This window comes from Oncorhynchus masou, chromosome 8 (genome assembly GCF_036934945.1).
Source record: "Oncorhynchus masou masou isolate Uvic2021 chromosome 8, UVic_Omas_1.1, whole genome shotgun sequence".
Lineage (NCBI taxonomy): Eukaryota > Metazoa > Chordata > Actinopteri > Salmoniformes > Salmonidae > Oncorhynchus > Oncorhynchus masou.
Window position 1 is genome coordinate 5,612,751 of NC_088219.1, and position 20,672 is coordinate 5,633,422.

Sequence of the window (20,672 nt, forward strand, 5' to 3'; positions counted from 1 at the left end):
CTCTCCAGTGCACTAAACAGATGATCGCAGAGCGGTTTGGTCGTGGTTCTCGGACTGTGGATCTAGAACTGGAGGCTCAGATAGAAGTTCTCCGGGACACCAAGAGGAAGTATGAGACTGTGCTGCGATTGGCCAGAGCCCTGACCAATCACTTGTACAGCATGGTGCAGACTCAACACGCCCTCGGGGACACCTTCACCGACCTCAGCCTGAAATCACCTGAACTACGAGTGAGAACCTGACCTATAACCTCTAGGCTAATCCCAGACCCCTAACCCAGAAATCACCTGAACTACGAGTGAGAACCTGACCTATAACCTCTAGGCTAATCCCAGACCTCTAACCCAGAAAGCACCTGAACTACGAGTGAGAACCTGACCTATAACCTCTAGGCTAATCCCAGACCTCTAACCCAGAAATCACCTGAACTACGAGTGAGAACCTGACCTATAACCTCTAGGCTAATCCCAGACGCCTAACCTCTAACCCAGAAATCACCTGAACTATGGGTTAGAACCTGACCTCTAGGCTGACCCCTAACCCAGACCCCTCAGCCAGAAATCACCTTTAACCCCTGACCTGTAACCCCTGACGTTATATCAAGAGGTTGTCACTTAACACTGTTTGGTCTTTGGGGGTTTTAGCTCAGGTGATTTCTTTGAATACATTGGTTGATTTGTTGGTTGGACTGATTGATGTATTGGTTGATTTGATCAGTGTGTGTGTTTTTAATGATGTTTCCTACAGGATGAGTTTGGGTACAACGCAGAGACCCAGAAGTTATTATGCAAGAACGGAGAGACACTGCTAGGAGCCATCAACTTCTTTGTGTCCAGCATCAATACACTGGTGAACAAGACCATGGCGGATACGTTGATGACCATCACGATGTACGAGGCTGCTAGGTAACGCACACCACCGTCGCCACGGCGACCATCACGATGTACGAGGCTGCCAGGTAACGCACACCACCGTCGCCACGGCAACCATCACGATGTACGAGGCTGCTAGGTAACGCGCACCACCGTCGCCACGGCGAACATCACGATATACGAGGCTGCTAGGTAACGCGCACCACTGTCGCCACGGCGACCATCACAATGTACGAGGCTGCTAGGTAACGCACACCACCGTCGCCACGGCGACCATCACAATGTACGAGGCTGCTAGGTAACGCACACCACCGTCGCCACGGCGAACATCACGATGTACGAGGCTGCTAGGTAACGCACACCACCGTCGCCACGGCGAACATCACGATGTACGAGGCTGCTAGGTAACGCACACCACCGTCGCCACGGCGAACATCACGATGTACGAGGCTGCTAGGTAACGCACACCACCGTCGCCACGGCGACCATCACGATGTACGAGGCTGCTAGGTAACGCACACCACCGTCGCCACGGCGAACATCACGATGTACGAGGCTGCTAGGTAACGCACACCACCGTCGCCACGGCGACCATCACGATGTACGAGGCTGCTAGGTAACGCACACCACCGTCGCCACGGCGAACTTCACGATGTACGAGGCTGCTTGGTAACGCACACCACCGTCTCCACGGAGAACATCACGATGTACGAGGCTGCTAGGTAACGCACACCACCGTCGCCACGGCGGCCATCACGATGTACGAGGCTGCTAGGTAACGCACACCACCGTCGCCACGGCGACCATCACGATGTACGAGGCTGCTAGGTAACGCACACCACCGTCGCCACGGCGACCATCACGATGTACGAGGCTGCTAGGTAACGCACACCACCGTCGCCACGGCGAACTTCACGATGTACGAGGCTGCTTGGTAACGCACACCACCGTCTCCACGGAGAACATCACGATGTACGAGGCTGCTAGGTAACGCACACCACCGTTGCCACGGCGAACATCACGCTGTACGAGGCACCTAGGTAACGCACACCATCGTCGCCATGGCGAACATCACGATGTACGAGGCTGCTAGGTAACGCACACCACCGTCGCCACGGCGGCCATCACGATGTACGAGGCTGCTAGGTAACGCACACCACCGTCGCCACGGCGACCATCACGATGTACGAGGCTGCTAGGTAACGCACACCACCGTCTCCACGGCGAACATCACGATGTACGAGGCTGCTAGGTAACGCACACCACCGTCTCCACGGCGAACATCACGATGTACGAGGCTGCTAGGTAACGCACACCACTGTCGCCACGGCAACCATCACGATGTACGAGGCTGCTAGGTAACGCACACCACCGTCGCCACGGCGACCATCACGATGTACGAGGCTGCTAGGTAACGCACACCACCGTTGCCACGGCGAACTTCACAATGTACGAGGCTGCTTGGTAACGCACACCACCGTCTCCACGGCGAACATCACGATGTACGAGGCTGCTAGGTAACGCACACCACCGTCTCCACGGCGAACATCACGATGTACGAGGCTGCTAGGTAACGCACATCACCGTCTCCACGGCGAACATCACGATGTACGAGGCTGCTAGGTAACGCACACCACCGTCGCCACGGCGAACATCACGATGTACGAGGCTGCTAGGTAACGCACACCACCGTCTCCATGGCGAACATCACGATGTACGAGGCTGCTAGGTAACGCACATCACCGTCTCCACGGCGAACATCACGATGTACGAGGCTGCTAGGTAACGCACACCACTGTCGCCACGGCAACCATCACGATGTACGAGGCTGCTAGGTAACGCACACCACCGTCGCCACGGCGAACATCACGATGTACGAGGCTGCTAGGTAACGCACACCACCGTCGCCACGGCGAACATCACGATGTACGAAGCTGCTAGGTAACACACACCATCTCCATGGCAGATCTTGAGGGTAGACCGTGCCCAGACAGTCTGTTCCAGCCAGGCAGTACTGAGTTTGTCTGCACATACCCTGATCTACTCCAGACACACTGACCCATATTCATGTCTAGAATAATGGATCTGTCCTGAGAGTCAGTTGTTAGGAGTTGTCTCCTCTCTGTCAGGTTGGAGTTGTCTCTCGTCTCCTCTCTGTCAGCTTGTAGTTGTCTCCTCTCTGTCGGTTGGAGTTGCCTCTCGTCTCCTCCTCTCGTCTCCTCTCTGTCAGCTTGTAGTTGTCTCCTCTCTGTCAGCTTGTAGTTGTCTCCTCTCTCAGGTTGGAGTTGTCTCTCGTCTCCTCCTCTCGTCTCCTCTCTGTCAGCTTGTAGTTGTCTCCTCTCTGTCGGTTGTAGTTGCCTCGTCTCCTCCTCTCGTCTCCTCCTTGTGAGGTTGGAGTTGCCTCTCGTCTCCTCCTCTTGTCTCCTCTCTGTCAGGTTGGAGTTGTCTCCTCTCTGTCAGGTTGGAGTTGTCTCTCGTCTCCTCCTCTCGTCTCCTCTCTGTCAGCTTGTAGTTGTCTCCTCTCTGTCGGTTGGAGTTGCCTCTCGTCTCCTCCTCTCGTCTCCTCTCTGTCAGGTTGTAGTTGCCTCGTCTCCTCCTCTCGTCTCCTCCTCGTGAGGTTGGAGTTGCTTCTCGTCTCCTCCTCTTGTCTCCTCTCTGTCAGCTTGTAGTTGTCTCCTCTCTGTCAGGTTGGAGTTGCCTCGTCTCCTCCTCTTGTCTCCTCTCTGTCAGGTTGTAGTTGCCTCTCGTCTCCTCCTCTCGTCTCCTCCTCGTGAGGTTGGAGTTGCCTCTCGTCTCCTCCTCTCGTCTCCTCTCTGTCAGGTTTTAGTTGCCTCTCGTCTCCTCCTCTCGTCTCCTCTCTGTCAGGTTGTAGTTGCCTCTCGTCTCCTCCTCTTGTCTCCTCTCTGTCAGGTTGTAGTTGTCTCGTCTCCACTCTGTCAGGTTGTAGTTGCCTCTCGTCTCCTCCTCTCGTCTCCTCTCTGTCAGGTTGGAGTTGCCTCTCGTCTCCTCCTCTCGTCTCCTCTCTGTCAGGTTGGAGTTGTCTCTCGTCTCCTCCTCTCGTCTCCTCTCTGTCAGGTTGTAGTTGCCTCTCGTCTCCTCCTCTCGTCTCCTCTCTGTCAGGTTGGAGTTGTCTCGTCTCCTCTCTGTCAGGTTGTAGTTGTCTCGTCTCCTCTCTGTCAGGTTGTAGTTGCCTCTCGTCTCCTCCTCTCGTCTCCTCTCTGTCAGGTTGGAGTTGTCTCCTCTCTGTCAGGATGTAGTTGTCTCCTCTCTGTCAGGTTGTAGTCTCCTCTCTGTCAGGTTGGAGTTGTCTCTCGTCTCCTCCTCTCCTCTCTGTCAGGTTGTAGTTGTTTCTCGTCTCCTCTCTGTCAGGTTGGAGTGGTCTCTCGTCTCCTCCTCTCGTCTCCTCTCTGTCAGGTTGGAGTTGTCTCTCGTCTCCTCCTCTCGTCTCCTCTCTGTCAGGTTGGAGTTGTCTCTCATCTCCTCCTCTCGTCTCCTCTCTGTCAGGTTGGAGTTGTCTCTCGTCTCCTCCTCTCGTCTCCTCTCTGTCAGGATGTAGTTGTCTCCTCTTTGTCAGGTTGTAGTTGCCTCTCGTCTCCTCGTCTCCTCTCTGTCAGGTTGGAGTTGTCTCTCGTCTCCTCCTCTCGTCTCCTCTCTGTCAGGTTGTAGTTGCCTCTCGTCTCCTCCTCTCGTCTCCTCTCTGTCAGGTTGTAGTTGCCTCTCGTCTCCTCCTCTCGTCTCCTCTCTGTCAGGTTGGAGTTGTTTCTCGTCTCCTCCTCTCGTCTCCTCTCTGTCAGGTTGTAGTTGTCTCTCGTCTCCTCCTCTCGTCTCCTCTCTGTCAGGTTGGAGTTGTCTCTCGCCTCCTCCTCTCGTCTCCTCTCTGTCAGGTTGGAGTTGTCTCTCGTCTCCTCCTCTCGTCTCCTCTCTGTCAGGTTGGAGTTGTCTCTCGTCTCCTCCTCTCGTCTCCTCTCTGTCAGGTTGGAGTTGTCTCTCGTCTCCTCCTCTCGTCTCCTCTCTGTCAGGTTGGAGTTGTCTCTCGTCTCCTCCTCTCGTCTCCTCTCTGTCAGGTTGTAGTTGCCTCGTCTCCTCCTCTCGTCTCCTCTCTGTCAGCTTGTAGTTGTCTCCTCTCTGTCGGTTGGAGTTGCCTCTCGTCTCCTCCTCTCGTCTCCTCTCTGTCAGGTTGTAGTTGCCTCGTCTCCTCCTCTCGTCTCCTCCTCGTGAGGTTGGAGTTGCCTCTCGTCTCCTCCTCTTGTCTCCTCTCTGTCAGCTTGTAGTTGTCTCCTCTCTGTCAGGTTGGAGTTGCCTCGTCTCCTCCTCTTGTCTCCTCTCTGTCAGGTTGTAGTTGCCTCTCGTCTCCTCCTCTCGTCTCCTCTCTGTCAGGTTGTAGTTGCCTCTCGTCTCCTCCTCTTGTCTCCTCTCTGTCAGGTTGTAGTTGTCTCGTCTCCACTCTGTCAGGTTGTAGTTGCCTCTCGTCTCCTCCTCTCGTCTCCTCTCTGTCAGGTTGGAGTTGCCTCTCGTCTCCTCCTCTCGTCTCCTCTCTGTCAGGTTGGAGTTGTCTCTCGTCTCCTCCTCTCGTCTCCTCTCTGTCAGGTTGTAGTTGCCTCTCGTCTCCTCCTCTCGTCTCCTCTCTGTCAGGTTGGAGTTGTCTCGTCTCCTCTCTGTCAGGTTGTAGTTGTCTCGTCTCCTCTCTGTCAGGATGTAGTTGTCTCCTCTCTGTCAGGTTGTAGTCTCCTCTCTGTCAGGTTGGAGTTGTCTCTCGTCTCCTCCTCTCCTCTCTGTCAGGTTGTAGTTGCCTCTCGTCTCCTCTCTGTCAGGTTGTAGTTGCCTCTCGTCTCCTCCTCTCGTCTCCTCTCTGTCAGGTTGGAGTTGTCTCTCGTCTCCTCCTCTCGTCTCCTCTCTGTCAGGTTGTAGTTGTTTCTCGTCTCCTCTCGTCTCCTCTCTGTCAGGTTGGAGTGGTCTCTCGTCTCCTCCTCTCGTCTCCTCTCTGTCAGGTTGGAGTTGTCTCTCGTCTCCTCCTCTCGTCTCCTCTCTGTCAGGTTGGAGTTGTCTCTCGTCTCCTCCTCTCGTCTCCTCTCTGTCAGGTTGGAGTTGTCTCTCGTCTCCTCCTCTCGTCTCCTCTCTGTCAGGATGTAGTTGTCTCCTCTCTGTCAGGTTGTAGTTGCCTCTCGTCTCCTCGTCTCCTCTCTGTCAGGTTGGAGTTGTCTCTCGTCTCCTCCTCTCGTCTCCTCTCTGTCAGGTTGTAGTTGCCTCTCGTCTCCTCCTCTCGTCTCCTCTCTGTCAGGTTGGAGTTGCCTCTCGTCTCCTCCTCTCGTCTCCTCTCTGTCAGGTTGTAGTTGTCTCTCGTCTCCTCCTCTCGTCTCCTCTCTGTCAGGTTGGAGTTGTCTCTCGTCTCCTCCTCTCGTCTCCTCTCTGTCAGGTTGGAGTTGTCTCTCGTCTCCTCCTCTCGTCTCCTCTCTGTCAGGTTGGAGTTGTCTCTCGTCTCCTCTCAATTTAATTCAATTCAAAGGGATTTATTGGCATGGGAAACATGTTAACATTGCCAAAGCAAGTGAAATAGATAATAAACAAAACTTAAATAAACAATAAAAATGAACAGTAAACATAACACTCACAAAGGTTCCAAAATAATAAAATGTCATATTATATATATATATATATATATATACATACAGTGTTGTAACAATGTGCAAATAGTTAAAGTACAAAAGGGAAAATAAATAAACATTAATATGGGTTGTATTTACAATGGTGTGTGTTCTTCACTGGTTTCCCTTTTCTTGTGGCAACAGGTCACAAATCTTGCTGCTGTGATGTCACACTGTGGTATTTCACTCAGTAGATATGGGAGTTTATCAAAATTGGATTTGTTTTAAAATTATTTGTGGGTCTGTGTAATCTGAGGGAAATATGTCTCTCTAATATGGTCATACATTGGGCAGGAGGTTAGGAAGTGCAGCTCTGTTTCCACCTCATTTTGTGGGCAGTGAGCACATAGCCTGTCTTCTCTTGAGAGCCATGTCTGCCTACGGCGGCCTTTCTCAATAGCAAGGCTATGCTCGCTGAGTCTGTACATAGTCAAAGCTTTCCTTAAGTTTGGGTCAGTCACAGTGGTCAGGTATTCTGCCGCTGTGTACTCTCTGTTTAGAGCCAAATAGCATTCTAGTTTGCTCTGTTTTTTGGTAATTCTTTCCAATGTGTCAAGTAATTATCTTTTTGTTTTCTCGTGATTTGTTTGGGTCTAATTGTGCTACTCTCCTGGGGCTCTGTGGGGTTTGTTTGTGTTTGTGAACAGAGCCCCAGGACCAGCTTGCTTAGGGGACTCTTCTCCAGGTTAATCTCTCTGTAGGTGATGGCTTTGGTATGGAAGGTTTGGGAATCGCTTCCTTTTAGGTGGTTCTGGATTTTGATAATTAGTGGGTATCGGCCTAATTCTGCTCTACGTTGTACATGGATATTTCTGCAGAATTCTGCATGCAGTCTCAATTTGGTTTTTGTCCTAATTTGTGAAGTCTTGGTTGGTGAGCGGAATTTGTATTTGTGGTCCTGGCGACTGGACCATTATTTTGGTCTTACTGAGATTTACTGTCAGGGCCCAGGTCTGACAGAATCTGTGCAGAAGATCTAGGTGCTGCTGTAGGCAGCTGGTGACAAGCACCAGATCATCAGCAAACGGTAGACGTTTGACTTCAGATTCTAGTAGTGTGAGGCCGAGTGCTGCAGACTGTTCTAGTTCCCTCGCCAAATCGTTGATATATACAGTGCTTTGCGAAAGTATTCGGCCCCCTTGAACTTTGCGACCTTTTGCCACATTTCAGGCTTCAAACATAAAGATATAGAACTGTATTTTCTGTGAAGAAACAACAACAAGTGGGACACAATCATGAAGTGGAACGACATTTATTGGATATTTCAAACTTTTTTAACAAATCAAAAACTGAAAAATTGGGCGTGCAAAATTATTCAGCCCCTTTACTTTCAGTGCAGCAAACTCTCTCCAGAAGTTCAGTGAGGATCTCTGAATGATCCAATGTTGACCTAAATGACTAATGATGATAAATACTGTGTATATATATATATATATATATATATATATATATGTTGAAGAGGGTGGGGCTTAAGATACACCCCTGCCTTACCTCACGGCCCTTTCGTAAGAAATATGCAGGTTTTTTTGCCAATTTTAACTGCACACTTGTTGTTTGTGTACATGGATTTTATAATGTCGTATGTTTTACCCCCAACACCACTTTCCATCAGTTTGTATAGCAGACCCTCATGCCAAATTGAGTCGAAGGATTTTCTGAAATATCTTTTGTAATATATTTTCTGAAATCAACAAAGCATGAGAAGACTTTGCCTTTGTTTTGGTTTGTTTGGTTGTCAATTAGGGTGTGCAGGGTGAATACGTGGTCTGTCGTACGATCATTTGGTAAAAAGTCAATTTGACATTTGTTCAGTACATTGTTTTCACTGAGGAAATGTACAAGTCTGCTGTTAATGATAATGCAGAGGATTTTCCCAAGGTTGCTGTTGATGCATATCCCACGGTAGTTATTGGGGTCAAATATGTCCCAACCTTTGTGGATTGGGGTGATCGTGTTAAGGAGTTTAAGTATGGCCAATTGGAATTTGTGGTCTGTATTTTATCATTTCATTAAGGACCATCATCACCACAGGCCTTTCTGGGTTGGAGGGGTTGTATTTTGTCCTGTAGTTTATTCAAGGTAATTGGAGAATCCAGTGGGTTCTGGTAGTCTTTAATAACTGATTCTAAGATCTGTATTTGATCATGTATATGTTTTTGCTCTTTATTCTTTGTTATAGAGCCAAAAAGATTGGAGAAGTGGTTTACCCATACATCTCCTTTTTGCATAGATAACTCTTCGTGTTGTTTGTTTAGTGTTTTCCCAGAAGTGGTTAGATTCCATGGATTCTTCAATTACATTAAGCTGATTTCTGACGTGCTGTTCCTTCTTTTTCCGTAGTGTATTTCTGTATTGTTTTAGTGATTCACCATAGTGAATGCGTTGACTCAGGTTTTCTGGGTCTCTTATGTTTTTGGTTGGACAGGTTTCTCAAGTTCTTTCTTAGGTTTTTTGCATTCTTCATCAAACCATTTGTCATTGTTGTTTCTTCGGGGGGCTATAGGTAGCACACAGGAGGACATTTTTCTCTCTTAATATAATTTCCTTTTGAAAATCAAATGTTATTTGTCACATGCGCCGAATACTACAACCTTACAGTGAAATGCTTACGTACAAACACCAACAATGAAGTAAAAAAAAAAAATACGGAGAACAATAAAACATTAACGTAACAAGTAATTAAAGAACAGCAGTAAAATGACAATGGCGAGACTATATACAGTGTTATGGTACAGAGTCAATGTGACATTGGTTGGAGAGGGATGAAACACGCCCTTCTCACTCAGTGGCCACGCCCAAGTGAACAGACATTGGTTGGAGAGGGATGAAACACGCCCTTCTCACTCAGTGGCCACGCCCAAGTGAACAGACATTGGTTGGAGAGGGATGAAACGCCCTTCTCTTCTCATTCAGTGGCCACGCCCAAGTGAACAGACATTGGTTGGAGAGGGATGAAACACGCCCTTCTCTGTCACGATCGTCGTATGGAGTAGACCAAAGCGCAGTGTGGTGAGAATCCATTCTTTTATTGAATGACGAAAAAAACACGAACACTTAAACAAAAACAACAAAACGTGACCCTATGACAACGAGTGCAGACACAGGCAACTACACATAGACAATAACCCACGAACTACAATACAACACAGGCTACCTAAATATGGTTCCCAATCAGAGACAACGACAAACACCTGCCACTGATTGAGAACCATATCAGGCCAAAACACATAGACAAACTAGACATAGATTGCCCACTCCTACCTTGACCAAACAAACAACGCAAATCATGGTCAGTGTGACATTCTCTTCTATAAAAGCGTCCGTGACCCAATTCACATCGGACTGAGCAAACCTCAGGGTGAGCTGTGGTTGCGAATGGTTCGAAAACCAACTCTACATAACAAAATGTACATGAGACCAGATCACGTGGATGTGATGATCACCACGCTGGAAAGGATGAATTTCTACTAGACCAGCCAGAATACAGCACGAGCTGATTATGGAAAAATGGTGTGAACTTTGAACTCTTATTCACTAAAGAAGAAGTGAGTTATCAGCTGCAGCTGTAAAGGACGATGATCGATGACGATGGTGATCTCTGCTGGGCAAACCAGTCTTCCATCTTCGACCCATCTGTCGAAGCGCAGCTCAGAGTAAATATGCATCTTTCATTTTCCTTTTCTGAATGGACCGTTATTAGAATGCATATGATTCTGTATTTACGGTAGCATAGCTTCTCAAGGTCCGATAGAGACCCAATCCCCTTTGTTCCTCAGTCTTCCCGCTCTTTCATTCAAACCCAACCCCCTTTCTTTGTGTAACCAGCCATCATATCGGTTTTGTCCGCTAAGGGACTTTTTCTTTTATGACATGATTAGTAATCGATTTATGATCCATCCTGTGTATATGTAATTCTGTGATTATTTAGGTGTTTAGTAAATAAATAATTAAGCCAATTTTGTTATTGCTGATTCAACTTATTAGCCAGGGTTCGTGAAGATATCCAATAATTTTACGTCATTCCGATGAGACTGAATAATTGACTGCTATTGATATAAAAGATATTCAGATCTTTTAAGAGTTTTTTCTGAAGACCGCAGCGCTATAAACACTCTTCCGTGGTGCCCCAGGTTGTTAACGAGTTAATTGTTGCATGGTTTAATTCAATCACATAAACAATCAAACGTTAGGTAATCGATTTGATAAAATATCTTGTCATATAATGTAATCAGTCAGAGACACGACAGTAGCCATTTGATTAGGTGTTCAGGAGTCTTATGGCTTGGGGGTAGAAGCTGTTTAGAATCCTCTTGGATCTAGACTTGGCGCTCCGGTACCACTTGTCGTGTGGTAGCAGAGAGAACAGTCTATGACTAGGGCGGCTGTAGTCTTTGATTTTTAAGGCCTTCCTCTGACACCGCCTGGTATAGAGGTCCTGGATGGCAGGAAGCTTGGCCCCAGGGATGTACTGGGCTGTTTGCACTACGGAGGCCGAGTAGTTGCCATACCAGGCAGTGATGCAACCAGTCATGCTCTCGATGGTGCAGCTTTAGAACCTTTGAGGATCTGAGGACCCAAGCCAAATCTTTTCAGTCTCCTGAGGGGGGAATAGGTTTTGTTGTGCCCTTTTCACGACTATCTTGGTGTGCTTGGACCGTGTTAGTTTGTTGTTGATGTGGACACCAAGGAGCTTGAAGCTCTCAACCTGCTCCACTGCAGCCCCGTCGATGATAATGGGGGCGTGCTCGGTCCTCCTTTTCCTGTAGTCCACAATCATCTCCATTGTCTTGATCACGTTGAGGGAGAGGTTGTTGTCCTGGCACCGCACGGCCAGGTCTCTGACCTCCTCCCTATAGGCTGCCTCATCGTTGTCAGTGATCAGGCCTCCCACTTTCGTGTCATCGGCAAACTTAATAATGGTGTTGAAGTCGTACCTGGCCGTGCAGTCATGAGTGAACAAGGAGTACAGGAGGGGACTGAGCACCAACCCCTGATGGGCCCCCGTGTTGAGGATCAGTGTGGCGGGCGTGTTGTTACCTACCCTTACCACCTGGGGGGCGGCCCATTAAAAAGTCCAGGATCCATTTGCAGTGGGAGGTGTTCAGTCCCAGGGTCCTTAGCTTAGTGATGAGCTTTGTGGGCACTATGGTGTTGAACGCTGAGCGGTAGTCAATGAATAGCATTCTCACATAAGTGTTCCTTTGTCCAGGTGGGAAAGGACAGTGTGGAGTGCAGTATAGATTGCATCATCTGTGGATCTGTTGGGGCGGTATGCAAATTGGAGTGGGTCTAGGGTTTCTGGGATGATGGTGTTGATGTGAGCCATTACCAGCCTTTCAAAGAACTTCATGGCTACAGACATGAGTGCTACGGGTCTGTAGTCATTTAGGCAGGTTATCTGTGTTGTCGAGACTGTCGTCACCTCTCTAGTGGGTTGTTCTCTGTCACACGCCACCCCTCTCAACCTCTCTTCCAGCAGTCTGCTCCTCTCCTCTCGTGCTCTGTGTTCCTGCTTTTTCTCCTGTTGAAGTTATCTCACTACAGTCCAGCGTGCAGATATCCCTCTCTCTCCAGTGGTGGTGGTGTTGTGCTGACTGGAATGCTTCAGCTGCCTCCAGCTGGGTGAAGTTATCCCTGTTTTCAGTGATGGATTAGTACTCTGTGCTGGAAGGTTGACTTTCCGCTCTGGGTGGCTCGTCTGTGGGGTTATATAACGAAGAGGTCTGGTCTGACCTGCTGGGGGTGGCTCGTCTGTAGGGTTATATAACGAAGAGGTCTGGTCTGACCCGCTCTGGGTGGCTCGTCTGTGGGGTTATATAATGAAGAGGTCTGGTCTGACCTGCTGGGGGTGGCTCGTCTGTAGGGTTATATAACGAAGAGGTCTGGTCTGACCCGCTCTGGGTGGCTCGTCTGTGGGGTTATATAATGAAGAGGTCTGGTCTGACCTGCTGGGGGTGGCTCGTCTGTAGGGTTATATAACGAAGAGGTCTGGTCTGACCTGCTGGGGGTGGCTCGTCTGTAGGGTTATATAACGAAGAGGTCTGGTCTGACCCGCTCTGGGTGGCTCGTCTGTGGGGTTATATAATGAAGAGGTCTGGTCTGACCTGCTGGGGGTGGCTCGTCTGTAGGGTTATATAACGAAGAGGTCTGGTCTGACCTGCTGGGGGTGGCTCGTCTGTAGGGTTATATAACGAAGAGGTCTGGTCTGACCCGCTCTGGGTGGCTCGTCTGTGGGGTTATATAATGAAGAGGTCTGGTCTGACCTGCTGGGGGTGGCTCGTCTGTAGGGTTATATAACGAAGAGGTCTGGTCTGACCCGCTCTGGGTGGCTCGTCTGTAGGGTTATATAACGAAGAGGTCTGGTCTGACCTGCTGGGGGTGGCTCGTCTGTAGGGTTATATAACGAAGAGGTCTGGTCTGACCCGCTCTGGGTGGCTCGTCTGTGGGGTTATATAATGAAGAGGTCTGGTCTGACCTGCTGGGGGTGGCTCGTCTGTAGGGTTATATAACGAAGAGGTCTGGTCTGACCTGCTGGGGGTGGCTCGTCTGTAGGGTTATATAACGAAGAGGTCTGGTCTGACCCGCTCTGGGTGGCTCGTCTGTAGGGTTATATAACGAAGAGGTCTGGTCTGACCTGCTGGGGGTGGCTCGTCTGTAGGGTTATATAACGAAGAGGTCTGGTCTGACCCGCTCTGGGTGGCTCGTCTGTGGGGTTATATAACGAAGATATCTGGTCTGACCTGCTGGGGGTGGCTCATCTGTGGGGTTATATAACGAAGAGGTCTGGTCTGACCCGCTCTGGGTGGCTCGTCTGTGGGGTTACATAATGAAGATATCTGGTCTGACCCGCTCTGGGTGGCTCGTCTGTGGGGTTATATAACAAAGATATCTGGTCTGACCTGCTGGGGGTGGCTCGTCTGTAGGGTTATATAACGAAGAGGTCTGGTCTGACCCGCTCTGGGTGGCTCGTCTGTGGGGTTATATAACGAAGATATCTGGTCTGACCTGCTGGGGGTGGCTCATCTGTGGGGTTATATAATGAAGAGGTCTGGTCTGACCCGCTCGGGGTGGCTCGTCTGTAGGGTTATATAATGAAGATATCTGGTCTGACCCGCTCGGGGTGGCTCGTCTGTAGGGTTATATAACGAAGAGGTCTGGTCTGACCCGCTCTGGGTGGCTCATCTGTGGGGTTATATAACGAAGAGGTCTGGTCTGACCCGCTCTGGGTGGCTCGTCTGTGGGGTTATATAACGAAGATATCTGGTCTGACCCGCTCTGGGTGGCTCGTCTGTGGGGTTATATAACGAAGAGGTCTGGTCTGACCCGCTCTGGGTGGCTCGTCTGTGGGGTTATATAATGAAGATATCTGGTCTGACCTTCTAGGGGTGGCTCGTCTGTGGGGTTATATAACGAAGAGGTCTGGTCTGACCCGCTCTGGGTGGCTCGTCTGTAGGGTTATATAATGAAGATATCTGGTCTGACCTGCTGGGGGTGGCTCGTCTGTAGGGTTATATAACGAAGATATCTGGTCTGACCTGCTGGGGGTGGCTCGTCTGTAGGGTTATATAACGAAGAGGTCTGGTCTGACCCGCTCTGGGTGGCTCGTCTGTGGGGTTATATAACGAAGATATCTGGTCTGACCTGCTGGGGGTGGCTCATCTGTGGGGTTATATAATGAAGAGGTCTGGTCTGACCTGCTGGGGGTGGCTCGTCTGTAGGGTTATATAACGAAGAGGTCTGGTCTGACCCGCTCGGGGTGGCTCGTCTGTAGGGTTATATAATGAAGATATCTGGTCTGACCCGCTCGGGGTGGCTCGTCTGTAGGGTTATATAACGAAGAGGTCTGGTCTGACCCGCTCTGGGTGGCTCATCTGTGGGGTTATATAACGAAGAGGTCTGGTCTGACCCGCTCTGGGTGGCTCGTCTGTGGGGTTATATAATGAAGAGGTCTGGTCTAACCCGCTCTGGGTGGCTCGTCTGTAGGGTTATATAACGAAGAGGTCTGGTCTGACCCGCTCGGGGTGGCTCGTCTGTGGGGTTATATAACGAAGAGGTCTGGTCTGACCCGCTCTGGGTGGCTCGTCTGTGGGGTTACATAATGAAGAGGTCTGGTCTGACCCGCTCTGGGTGGCTCGTCTGTGGGGTTATATAACAAAGATATCTGGTCTGACCTGCTGGGGGTGGCTCGTCTGTAGGGTTATATAACGAAGAGGTCTGGTCTGACCCGCTCTGGGTGGCTCGTCTGTCGGGTTATATAACGAAGAGGTATGGTCTGACCCGCTCTGGGTGGCTCGTCTGTGGGGTTATATAACGAAGATGTCTGGTCTGACCCGCTCGGGGTGGCTCGTCTGTGGGGTTACATAATGAAGATATCTGGTCTGACCTACTGGGAGTGGCTCGTCTGTAGGGTTATATAATGAAGAGGTCTGGTCTGACCCGCTCTGGGTGGCTCGTCTGTAGGGTTATATAATGAAGAGGTCTGGTCTGACCCGCTCTGGGTGGCTCGTCTGTGGGGTTATATAATTTGGTTGGGGTAGACTGTGTGACTCTCCTGCCATTTGGTTGGGGTAGACTGTGTGACTCTCCTGCCATTTGGTTGGGGTAGACTGTGTGACTCTCCTGCCATTTGGTTGGGGTAGACTGTGTGACTCTCCTGCCATTTGGTCGGGGTAGACCATTTGGTTGGGGTAGACCATTTGGTCGGGGTAGACCATTTGGTTTGAGTAGACCATTTGGTTGGGGTAGACCATTTGGTTTGAGTAGACCATTTGGTTGGGGTAGACCATTTGGTCGGGGTAGACCATTTGGTTTGAGTAGACCATTTGGTTGGGGTAGACCATTTGGTTGGGGTAGACCATTTGGTTGGGGTAGACCATTTGGTTGGGGTAGACCATTTGGTTGGGGTAGACCATTTGGTTGGGCTCAAGGGCTTTTACACTTCTTACTTGACACATCAGTGCTAATTGAAGTTGTATGAAACTTGGTAGCCTTAACTTAGCATTCATTCCTTTTATAAAGTAAAATATATCTTTTGTAATGTATTTTTCTTCATTTTCTTCTTGTCTTTTTCAGACTAAACATGACTCACTCAGTTCCAGGTTGGATGGTGTTTTCAGGTTTCCGTTGTTTTCCACAGCATTTGCTGTATATCTTGGGAATGATCATCTTTGGTAGTTGCTGTATATCTTGGGAATGATCATCTTTGGTAGTTGGAAGCCTTCCAGGTTATTCTGTTATTCCGTCCAAAATCAGGTTGTAGGTTTTGAGTTTTGATTTGGAGTGAATGTTTTTTTTGTAGAGGGTAGTATCCTGTATATGTCCTTGCCAACAAAATCCAAGTTTATCAAACTCTAAAACTATATTTTTAAGAACATGTGGAGAAATCAGTTAGCTGGCTAACTAATTGATCCTGCTTTGCAGTGCACCCCTCAGGGTAGATTTAGCAGAGTTGAGTTTGATGGGTTATAGCTCATGTCTCTCTGTCTCTCTCTGTCTCTCTCTCTCTCTCTCTCTGACAGGTTGGAGTTTGATGGTTTATAGCTCATGTCTCTGTCTCTCTGTCTCTCTGTCTCTCTCTCTCTCTCTCTGACAGGTTGGAGTTTGATGGTTTATAGCTCATGTCTCCTCTCTCTCTCTCTGACAGGTTGGAGTATGATGGGTTATAGCTCATGTCTCTCTGTCTCTCTGTCTGTCTGTCTGTCTGTGTGACAGGTTGGAGTATGATGGGTTATAGCTCATGTCTCTGTCTCTCTGTCTTTCTGTCTGTCTGTGTGACAGGTTGGAGTTTGATGGGTTATAGCTCATGTCTCTTCTCTCTCTCTCTCTGACAGGTTGGAGTTTGATGGGTTATAGCTCATGTCTCTGTCTCTCTCTCTGTCTGTGTGACAGGTTGGAGTATGATGCGTACAGGGCAGACCTAGAGGAGTTAAGCGTTGGTCCCAGGGATGTGGTGAACATGGCCCGTATAGATACAGCCCAGGAGCAGTACCAGATCCACAAGGACAAATATGAACGTCTTCGCTCCGACGTCATGATCAAACTCAACTTCCTGGATGAAAACAAGGTGGGGATACACCTCTTCTCCTCTTATTTCAGCTCTCCATCACACCTCTAGACAAGTACACACACAGACAGGCAATGACACGAGCACTCAGACAGAGGTCTGTATCTCTCTTTTGCGTATCAGTGTGTTGATCTCTGTCTCTCTCCCTCTCTCTCTCTCTCTCCTGTCTCGCTGTCTCTCTCTCCTGTCTCGCTGTCTCTCTCTCTCTCCTGTCTCTCTCTCCTGTCTCTCTCTCTCTCTCCTGTCTCTCTCTCTCTCCTGTCTCTCTCTCTCTCTCTCATGTCTCTCTCTCTCTCTCTCCTGTCTCTCTCTCTCTCTCTCCTGTCTCTCTCTCTCTCTGCTTCCCCCTCCCTCTCTCTGCTTCCCCCTCCCTCTCTCTCTCCAGGTAAAAGTGATGCATAAACAGCTGCTCCTGTTCCATAATGCCATCTCAGCGTACTTTGCTGGGAACCAGCAGCAGTTGGAGCAGACCCTGAAGCAGTTCAACATCAAGCTGAGGCCCCCAGGGGCCGACAAACCCTCCTGGCTTGAGGAACCATGAGGGAGGGAGCCACAGGAGATAGGGCAGCCCAGGAGAGGCCCTCCTAACCTGGGAAACAGCGGACCCCCCAAACCCTTACTATCCACTACAGTGGACCACGGACGGACAGACAGACAGGACTACGTAGAGATGGATGGGCCAAGGGCCTTGTATCTATAGAGGACTGTGTCACAATCAGGGACTTGTCTTATTTCATGATCTCTCCTTTTCTCTCTTTATCCACAAATCCTCCTGTATAATATATTATCTCCAGTCCTCTATGTAAGTGCTAATGCCCGAGAAGCCTGTGTTTGGAGGATATATTGGCACGGGACTGAGTCGTATATATCCTCCAAACACCGGCTTCTCTGGCATGATCACTTTTACACAACGGGTTACCAACACATTCAAATGATGATTGACATATTTTCATTAAACGTTATTTTGATGAATTTATTCATACTATTTCGTCCTTCCACAAGATATTTATATAGTCCAGACACAAAATCTATGGTTGCTACCCAAGCCAGCTGGTCGTTCGTTCTATCGGTTCGGCTGCCAGAGACTCAACCCAGTCGTTCCTTCTAAATGCTCCATTGCCATACTGGCTAGCTTGCTAGCTACTCCATATTGGCTAGCGTGCTAGCTACTCCATACTGGTTAGCTTGCTAGCTACTCCATACTGGTTAGCTTGCTAGCTACTCCATACTGGTTAGCTTGCTAGCTACTCCATACTGGCTAGCTTGCTAGCTACTCCATACTGGCTAGCTTGCTAGCTACTCCATACTGGCTTGCTTGCTAGCTACTCAATACTGGCTAGCTAGCTACTCCATACTGGCTTGCTAGTGCAGCCAGAATAACAACAAAGTAGCTGTTTTCTAGTTAGATTTCTTTTGTATACAACCATAACAATGATGCGCAATTTTGCCTGGCAGAGAAAATGTGGACACTGTTCAGACAAAAGAAATACAATCCATGACATCAATTTGAACTGATGTTAATAAATGAAATCCACCACAGCTGAGATAGCTATATCTACTTATTGTCACATTTATCTGTACATTCCCCTGGACGGTGTATTTTGTGGAAATATCTGTCAGTCTGTGCTACACTTATTGCTGCATTGCTTCAGCTTTTTTTCAGAGTTCTCTTGGTTTGCAGTGTTTTCTCCTGGTTATTTTTTTTTACGAGAAATGAGTTTGCCTTTGGTTGTCTGTTCTTGTCTTCGACACCGCTGTAACTGGAGGATGGACCAGACCCCTTGGTCTACCGGGATTCCAGAGCCTGGGCCTTGTCCTTATCGGTGACGGGAGGGTGGCTGTTTGTGATATCTTAGCTGTTTTGATATCACCCAGAAATACACGATTGGAGGTGGTAAATTCAGTGTCCTTCATAATACACCAGCTGCGACCGACGGGTGGGTCATTTGGAAACCGACCGACAGGGTGGGTCGTTTCGAAACCGACCGACAGGGTGGGTCGTTTTGAAACCGACCGACAGGGTGGGTCGTTTTGAAACCGACCGACAGGGTGGGTTATTTAGAAACCGACCGACAGGGTGGGTCATTTAGAAACCGACCGACAGATGGGTGGGTCGTTTGGAAACCGACCGACAGATGGGTGGGTCATTTGGAAACCGACCGACAGATGGGTGGGTCATTTGGAAACCGACCGACAGATGGGTGGGTCATTTGGAAACCGACCGACAGATGGGTGGGTCATTTGGAAACCCACCGACCGACAGGGTGGGTCATTTAGAAACCGACCGACAGATGGGTGGGTCGTTTGGAAACCGACCGACAGATGGGTGGGTCATTTGGAAACCGACCGACAGATGGGTGGGTCATTTGGAAACCCACCGACCGACGGGGTGGGTCATTTGGAAACCCACCGACCGACGGGGTGGGTCATTTGGAAACCCACCGACCGACGGGGTGGGTCATTTGGAAACCCACCGACCGACCGACGGGGTGGGTCATTTGGAAACCCACCGACCGACGGGGTGGGTCATTTGGAAACCCACCGACCGACGGGGTGGGTCATTTGGAAACCCACCGACCGACGGGGTGGGTCGTTTGGAAACCCACCGACCGACGGGGTGGGTCGTTTGGAAACCCACCGACCGACGGGGTGGGTCGTTTGGAAACCCACCGACCGACGGGGTGGGTCATTTGGAAACCCACCGACCGACCGACGGGGTGGGTCATTTGGAAACCCACCGACCGACGGGGTGGGTCATTTAGAAACCGACCGACAGGGTGGGTCGTTTGGAAACCCACCGACCGACGGGGTGGGTCGTTTGGAAACCCACCGACCGACGGGGTGGGTCATTTAGAAACCGACCGACAGGGTGGGTCGTTTGGAAACCCACCGACCGACGGGGTGGGTCATTTGGAAACCCACCGACCGACGGGGTGGGTCATTTGGAAACCCACCGACCGACGGGGTGGGTCATTTGGAAACCGGTTGAGCTAATTATACTGTACCGCTCCCCTTTTCCCAGGATGCACATTGCTCCAGGATGTTAAACTCTTCGTGACATTTCTGAAGTCGACAACTTTTGTTTGTTGTTATCTTCTAATCAGCCCTCGAAGTACCGCACAGCCCAGTGTGTATTCTTAATGGTGTTTTCTTTGTTGGAGATTTTCTCTTGGTCATTCAATACATTATTTTTCACATCTGCATGCCTCGGTACTATTTCCTGGGTAGTATATTAATTTCTCCTCCCCATTCATCCATATTCATGCTGCCAAAAAGAGCAAAATAAATGTTCCACTCGTCCATTTTAAGTTTTCGCAAAACAAAGTATTGATTTAGGTGTTGCTATGACAACCATCTGAATTTGCTGTCGGTGTTGTTCGCACCCATTCGCATTATTTGGGACAGTTCAATATCGAGAAGGTCAGAGAGACAGACGACGAGGTGCATACTAATCTCTGCTGTTGGAAACCAAGTGTTGGTCTAAAAGAAATGTGAGATAATGTCTAGATGCTTTTCTATAGTGGAGATCAAGTTTATAAATTGCCTGGCTGGGCTGATGAGACAGTGGATTGCAGCAGTCAGATGGAACAGAGTAAATGGGCATTTTAACATCTCAGATTTAGCCGGTGGCAACTTGTGGAATAGACACCTGCTGGAATGCGGTTTCAACCAATCAGCATTCAGGATTAGACCCACCCGTTGTATTAAAATATATCTCCTGTTCTCCTTCTCCTCGTTGCAAGCACCATGCTCTACCAACTGAGCTCCAGAGGAACTCTAACCTGATATGTTTCCTCTCTCTCTCTCCCTTTCTCTCCCTTTCTCTCCCTTTCTCTCTCTTTCGCTCTCTTTCGCTCTCTTTCTCTCTCTTCCTCTCCTTCTCTCTCTTCCTCCCTCTCTCTCTTCCTCTCTCTCTTTCTCTCTCTCTTTCTCTCTCTTTCTCTGTCTCTCTTTCTCTCTCTTTCTCTGAGTTTGTATCTTAGACACTTTAAATCACTACTGTCACCACCTAATGCCCCCCACTTCCCAAACGATCCAGGACCAGCGTGTATCCCACAACAACATCACTGATGACAGCAGCAACAACATCACTGA

At 49.3% G+C, this 20,672-nt stretch overlaps 1 protein-coding gene across 4 annotated transcripts in view; it reads left to right on the forward strand.

The window, feature by feature from the left end:
* Positions 1-17,549, forward strand: part of LOC135544014 (arfaptin-2-like) — a 52,744-nt gene extending 35,195 nt beyond the window's left edge. For all 4 annotated transcript variants that reach the window (XM_064971350.1, XM_064971353.1, XM_064971351.1 and 1 more), the window contains 4 exons: positions 9-230; positions 748-905; positions 16,403-16,577; positions 16,963-17,549. In XM_064971350.1, the coding sequence (XP_064827422.1) occupies positions 9-230; positions 748-905; positions 16,403-16,577; positions 16,963-17,118 (711 nt within the window). In that variant the 3' untranslated portion in view covers positions 17,119-17,549. The remainder of the gene's footprint in view (positions 1-8; positions 231-747; positions 906-16,402; positions 16,578-16,962) is intronic.
* Positions 17,550-20,672: the final 3,123 nt, after the last annotated feature.